Source organism: Populus euphratica, unplaced genomic scaffold, assembly GCF_000495115.2.
Source record: "Populus euphratica unplaced genomic scaffold, PopEup_1.0 scaffold1501.1, whole genome shotgun sequence".
In the NCBI taxonomy this organism is placed as follows: domain Eukaryota; kingdom Viridiplantae; phylum Streptophyta; class Magnoliopsida; order Malpighiales; family Salicaceae; genus Populus; species Populus euphratica.
The window spans coordinates 31,298-37,955 of record NW_011501360.1 but is presented as its reverse complement, the minus strand read 5'-3'; the positions used below and the strand labels follow the sequence as shown (position 1 = coordinate 37,955).

Sequence of the window (6,658 nt, the reverse complement as noted above, 5' to 3'; positions counted from 1 at the left end):
TCCCTGTATATATATATTTTTTATAAACTCTATCATAGTGCTATGTATTTCGTTAAGGTTCCTTCCCTTTTGTTGAATCATGCGATACTTGTAAAAGATAATATGATCATTACTTAGAAAAATAAAACTACATATATAAAAACTAAAAAAAATAAAATTTAAATTGTAAAATCCAAACCAATGGAAATTTATTATCAGAACTAAAATTAATTAATTTTTTTAAAATTTTTTGTATAAGTAATTTTATTTCTGGAGAAATGATCTTATCAATCAATATACAATTCACCATTTTAAAACTATATTGTAAATTAATAAATACAAACAGTTTTAAATTTTAATTTTTTTTTGTTTTTGTTATACATGACCTATGTGTGGACGGGTGTAATAAAAGAAGAAAAATAAAGTTTCATTGAGGGGAAGAAAAAAAGCTATGGAAATATAATTTTTATCTTTTAAATCTATAAAGTAATCCATTCAATTTTAATTTTAATTATGATTTTGGATTTATAATTGTTAAGCTAGGATGACAATATCCTAACTCTATCCAAATACATAACCAAAAAAAAAATATTATATAATTATAAATGCCTGTGAATAAATGTTTTAGTGAAGTGAAATAACAATATTTTCTATAATAAAAATAAAATAAACATGTTTTTTATTTATTTATTTATTGATTTTATAGTGAATAAGAATTTTAGCTAAATAATGAAAGAAAATCACATTCTATTATAATTATAATCAACTAAAAAGAATCTAAATCATTAAATTATTGAGTTTTTATTTGATAATATAATGTATAATATTTTTTAATTAAAAATGTATGACAATAATTTGTTAAATCTTTTATTTTTAATGTTAACACATTAAAATTATAAAACAATATTTTAAAAAACAGGTAACAAATAATACGACGCCACGCCCACCCATGTAAAAATGCAGAGAACTTTCTGTCACGCGTATTGAACACGCGTGAATATCATTCTCTGGTTCCCTGTGAAAACAAATTATCATAATTAATAAAAACTGAAAAAAGGAGAGTAAAGTAAAAAAGAAAAAGAAAAAGTAACGCCTCGCCCGCTCCCCCACCTTACCTCTTTGTCCACAATTTTTATTTATTTTTTTCCCCGAACACTTTGGTTTTGGAATTTGGATCATCAATTCAATTCAAACCAACACCGAAAGAAAAGATGATAGAGTGACAGAGGCTGTCTATCTACCTATCTAACCCTTTTCTTTTATTTTTCGGTTAAATAAATATTTTCTTGTTATCTTTCTGTGGATCCATCTCCATTTCCACGCACGGCTCCATTCTTTTATCGATTTGTCTTTGTGTTTTCTTGATTTTTAAATTAGGGTTCCGCGTTCTTTAGATGGAGCCTCGTGTTGGTAATAAGTTCAGGCTGGGTCGGAAGATCGGCAGCGGTTCCTTTGGAGAGATCTATCTAGGTTTTCTTTTGATTAATGTTTTTCTGAAATTAATTGATTAGCTCTATTTAGTTTTATTATTATTTCTCATTTTCTTTTGGATTGATGAAATTAGGTACTAATATCCAGACTAATGAAGAAGTCGCCATTAAGCTCGTAAGTTTCCTTTTAATTGATTTCCCTTTCGATTTTATTTTTTGTTGTTGTTGTTGTTGTTGTTGTTATTATTAGTATTTTGTTTGATTAGGTTAATAGATGTTTCCTAATTTTACTTTTGACTGAGAGTGGAAATGTTGTCAGTAAATTTTAGCTGTAAAGGAGGAATCTACTGAGTCTGAGTGAATTTCAAATTAATGTTGGCACTTGACTCGTTTTTTGAATTAAGAAAATCACATACCATGATTTGATTCAATTTTTGGCATATGCTGCAGTTCCTTTTCTTTTCTTTATGTTTTCATGCATTCCCACAATAAATGGCGTGTTAACTAATTATGCCTCCCTAGTTTGAATTTCTTCTTACTACTGATGTTTTGGCACGAGGAGTTTATTAAGGTGTGATGTTGATCAAGTTTATAATGTCATGAGTTGGTTTCATGCTGTTGATCGACTGATGTCATTGACTTTTCAATATATTTACCACCTTTATTTGTTTCAATGATTTGTGGTGTTCTGTGTTTTTTAATATTGTTTGTGGGTTTGAAACTAAATGATTGTATTTTTAGCTGTGCATGATCCTTGTGTTATATCTCTTAATGTTCAGGAGAACATCAAGACAAAACATCCTCAGTTGCTATATGAATCCAAGTTATACAGAATCCTGCAGGGAGGGAGTAATGCTGTTTCTTGAAATCTTTATCTTGATTTGTTTTTCTGTTTATTTTACAAATATTTGTTCTTTTATGAGCATTATTTTTACAAAACTCTTCTGATCATTTTCTATCTTGGCAGCTGGGATTCCAAATGTGAGGTGGTTTGGAGTTGAGGGAGACTACAATGTCCTAGTGATGGATTTGCTTGGACCTAGTCTTGAAGACCTCTTTAACTTCTGCAGTAGGAAACTCTCTTTGAAGTCAGTCCTTATGCTTGCTGATCAGATGGTGAGTTTCATCAACTTTCCCATTCAGTGTTAGTATTGATCTTTCAGAAATACTATCATTTTTTGCTTCACCCTTTTCTTCTTTCAAGATCAATCGTGTTGAGTTCGTCCACTCGAAATCATTTCTGCATCGAGATATTAAGCCAGACAACTTTCTCATGGGCTTAGGAAGGCGTGCAAATCAGGTCTTGATATGAAGTATACGCTTACCACACACACATGTTTATTCTTCCCTTCTTTGTGCAGAAATCCATATTAAAACTTTGCTGTTCACTTGCACACAGGTATACATCATTGACTTTGGTCTGGTAAAGAAATACAGAGACAGTTCAACCCATCAACACATTCCTTACAGGTGAGAAGATAGTTTTTGTCTGCACACATGCATATTTGTTTGTGGTTGTATTATGTCAAATACATTTTGATGCTCAATTAAACTAACTGCATATGGAAATTTGTATCTGTCAATATTCTCAATAGTTGTAGTGTGATGCTGCTGTTTTCTTTTTTTGGGTACTTTTTTTTGCGTACTTAATTGTATTGATGATTGAGATACAGAATCTTGGTGCCATTGTCTATGTTTACTCTTGATGTGATTGGAGAAGTATTTCATTCAGCTGTTTCATGCTTTACCTTTACTTTTCACTGTTTGTATTTTTGTTGATAATATGCGGTAATTAAGTCATTACTGACATCAATATACTACAGGGAAAATAAAAATTTGACTGGAACTGCTAGATATGCAAGCATGAACACTCACCTGGGCATTGGTATGTGCTTGGTGTCTTTTTTTTCACCTGGTTATCTAGTTGCCTTCCTGTTATTCCCTATGTGTTTCATAACATTGATCGCTCCATTTTTGACTTGTTGAATTGCATAGAGCAAAGCCGGAGGGATGATCTGGAATCTCTTGGTTATGTCCTTATGTACTTCCTGAGAGGAAGGTGATTCTCTCTGCCTGCCTACCCTACCTAGTTGTGTATCATCTGTTGTTGCTAAGAAGTTTTTCCATGTAGCCTTCCGTGGCAGGGACTGAAAGCTGGAACTAAGAAACAGAAGTACGAGAAAATTAGTGAAAAGAAGGTCTCTACTTCAATTGAGGTAAAGTGGTCCTAATTACCTAGGTTGCTTGTTGATTCTGTTGCTCATTCAAAAAATCTAATCATAGATATTGTGTTTTCTCAGGCCCTTTGTCGTGGTTATCCAACTGAATTTGCCTCTTACTTTCATTATTGTCGTTCACTTCGATTCGATGATAAGCCAGATTATGCTTATTTGAAGAGAATATTTCGTGATCTCTTTATTCGTGAGGGTAGGGATATTTTAGTAGCTAAATGTGTTCAAGTTTACCTCTGTATTATTCTCTGTATATGATGTCTGTTGGCTCTGATAGAATAATATAATTGGCATTTTTTGAACTCCTTATTGTATCTTTTGATCATGTTTACAGGCTTCCAGTTTGATTATGTCTTTGACTGGACAATATTGAAGTATCAGCAATCACAGCTGGCTAATCCTCCAACTCGTGGCATTGTAAGTGTCCATGGAGCAATTTGCTTCTGTTGGTCATTGGCGTTGAATAGATTTGAATTTCTCTTGTTTCTCTTAGGGCACTGGTGTTGGAACTAGTTCTGGCATGCCTCCTATTGTCAGTGCAGATAGACAAACAGGTAGTTTATTTTGTGTTTATTGGTTCTAAATATTCCTTCACGTAATGGTTTTTTCTTTTCATAAACTGTCTTTTTTTATAGTGGATGGTCTCGCTCTAAGATTTTTCAATGCTTTCTGCTGCTTGCACCAAGCATGCTATGGATCTCTCTTAGTTACTTTTGTTTAGTCATTCTCCAAGTTAATTTTGCTCTCTCTCTCTCTCTTCCTCTCACTATACTGCCCATCTGTCCACCTTGGGTTAATACCAAATGGTTGTCAGTTGATGAAGAATAAGTTCTAAAGAGAAGGTGGATGATTATCCTTTAACATATGCTTGGGGTTTGTGCATTTTCTCTCTCTTTGTTGCAGGTGGAGAAGAAGGGCGAGCTATTGGCCAATCAATGGACTCATCTCGCCACAGACTATCAGGACCAATCTTAAATGCTGGAAGCTATTCAAAGCAGAAGAGTCCAGTTGCTAATGATTATCCAATTACTAAGGATGCTGTGGTAAGTTGCTTGGTTTTTTTTTTCCCTTTTTCCACGGCTGAATTGTGCAAGGTTTCACTGATTGTCTTATCATGGTGAAGCATTTGTTACAGCCTGATGGATTTTGAAAATCAAGTATTCTATTTTTCCTCTATATTTTTTTGCAATTTGTTTTGTTAACTTGTGTTTGTTAAATCCTATTAATTTTGCCCCTAATTCTGGGATCACTGAGAGTCTGTACTTCTGGCATGGTATTATAAGGCCACAGTTTCTAAGTGCACTGTGTATTCATCACTGCTAGCTAACCTAACCTGAGTGTTTGTGGTTATGCATAATCTTCTGTTCTTGCTGTTGTTTAAAATCTTGTTTTCCTGTATATGTTGGCAACGTGTTCTGTTAACTTGCATGTGTCAAAATCCCCCTTTTCAATCTTTTGTAGATTGATGATATCAATTTATTTTCACCGTGCTTACTTTCTATGCTATCAATGATGGCTAATCTCTTACATCATAAAGTCAGATTTAGCATGCAGGTCTATAGCCTGCATTTTTTTTTTAATTAGATCTAAACCGCATTATGATTGGCCATTGCAGTTACCCAGCTCTACTTTTTTGGGGCGATCAAGTGGATCTGCAAGGCGAGCTGCAGGTGTTTCCAGTAGCCGCGATGTATTTGCTGCTGCAAGTGAGTCTGATCCCCAATGGTCTCGCATAACTGATGCAAGCCCAGGAGCAATACATAAAATTTCTAGTGGGCCAAGAAGTCCTCTTGGATCTTCAGACCCCAGGCGCACGTCATCAAGCAGAAATACCTCTCACATGAAGACCTATGAAACCACCCTTAAGGGAATTGAGAGTCTGAATTTTGATAGTGATGAGAAGGTTCACTATTAGGTGCGCAGCACTGTGCATTGTTGTAAATCATGAATGTACTGTTGTGCTGTTACACTCAAGTAGGATAGTTTATTCTCATGGAGCTAAAGAGTTTGAAAGAAGGGGCTCCGAGCCTGGATCACTCAGGATTTCAATTTATCCACTAAACGTGTCAGCAGATTATATGGAAACAGGCCTGGGAAGCTGGATTCAATTACAACAGACAGTTTGGTCGACAACTGCTGAGTGTATTCAATCAGTTGTGTACTCTTTTCCCAAACACCTCCAAGTCTCCAACACCTGGGCCCGGATTCCTGCTCTCTTGTTAATCTATACATTTTACTATTTTTTTTTAAAATTTTTTTTGTTGCTTTGACCCAAATTTGAATCTTGATGGGAGTGAAATCGACCATTGTATTCTCGTTCAGTTCTAAAAAACTAAAAAACTGGTTGAAGCTCAGGTTTGGGGTTCCATTATCTGCCTAGGGTAGCTTGGTCTTGCCGGTTTTTGTTTTGTTTTATTCTTTACTGTAGTCTTAGCAAGCTCTTACAAATACTATTAACATGTGTCGGATCCTTTTCCTTCTTGGAAAAAACAATTTTGATTTTTTGGCTTACATGTAATGGTGACTTTTTTATTTCTATCTTGTTTGGTCGGGCGTTCAACACCAAGCCATGTTTGATGCTCAAAATAAATTTGTTCAATGGACTTTTCCTTGCTCCGAACACTTGGGAACTGAGAACTGAATTGCGAGAATCAGTGCTGTCGCCGATTTAACATTCGGCAATGTTCGACCTAATTTCCTTGTCTCTAAAATCTTGGTGACTGTTTGAAATGATTTGGTTTCGTTGCTAGGGCGTTTGACATCATGACTGCGAGCAAAGGATAAGAAGCCTTGGTGGTGGTTGTTCATGCCTCATTATCTTTTTCTCTGAAGTCAAAACTTTCCTTTCGACTCTGGTAAAAAAAAAAGAACCCTTAAAATGGGACCTCAATTTGTCAAACATATTTTATTAATCGTGTAGGAATGTTATCGAAACATACCATGATTATAATATATACTCGTGGTATGTTTATTTTTTCAGTTTTGAAAGTATTTTTTTTAAAAAAATTATTTTTTTTT

The 6,658-nt window shown here is 34.2% G+C and overlaps 1 protein-coding gene across 1 annotated transcript; it reads left to right on the top strand.

The window, feature by feature from the left end:
• The first annotated feature begins 1,038 nt into the window (after positions 1 to 1,038).
• LOC105117760 (casein kinase I isoform delta-like) lies at positions 1,039 to 6,151 on the top strand. The gene is made up of 14 exons (XM_011015516.1): positions 1,039 to 1,449; positions 1,544 to 1,584; positions 2,189 to 2,258; positions 2,377 to 2,525; positions 2,614 to 2,709; positions 2,809 to 2,879; positions 3,233 to 3,294; positions 3,405 to 3,468; positions 3,541 to 3,625; positions 3,710 to 3,836; positions 3,975 to 4,057; positions 4,134 to 4,194; positions 4,544 to 4,683; positions 5,256 to 6,151. The coding sequence occupies exons 1-14, from the start codon at positions 1,374 to 1,376 to the stop codon at positions 5,553 to 5,555; spliced, it is 1,425 nt and encodes a 474-aa protein (XP_011013818.1). The 5' UTR covers positions 1,039 to 1,373; the 3' UTR covers positions 5,556 to 6,151.
• Positions 6,152 to 6,658: the final 507 nt, after the last annotated feature.

Coding starts and splice junctions, on each gene's coding strand:
- LOC105117760 (XM_011015516.1), top strand. CDS start 1,374: ATGGAGCCTCGTGTTGGTAATAAGTTCAGGCTGGGTCGGAAGATCGGC. Junction 2,526..2,613: donor TTATGCTTGCTGATCAGATG/GTGAGTTTCATC, acceptor TCTTCTTTCAAG/ATCAATCGTGTTGAGTTCGT. Junction 3,469..3,540: donor ATGTACTTCCTGAGAGGAAG/GTGATTCTCTCT, acceptor TTTTCCATGTAG/CCTTCCGTGGCAGGGACTGA.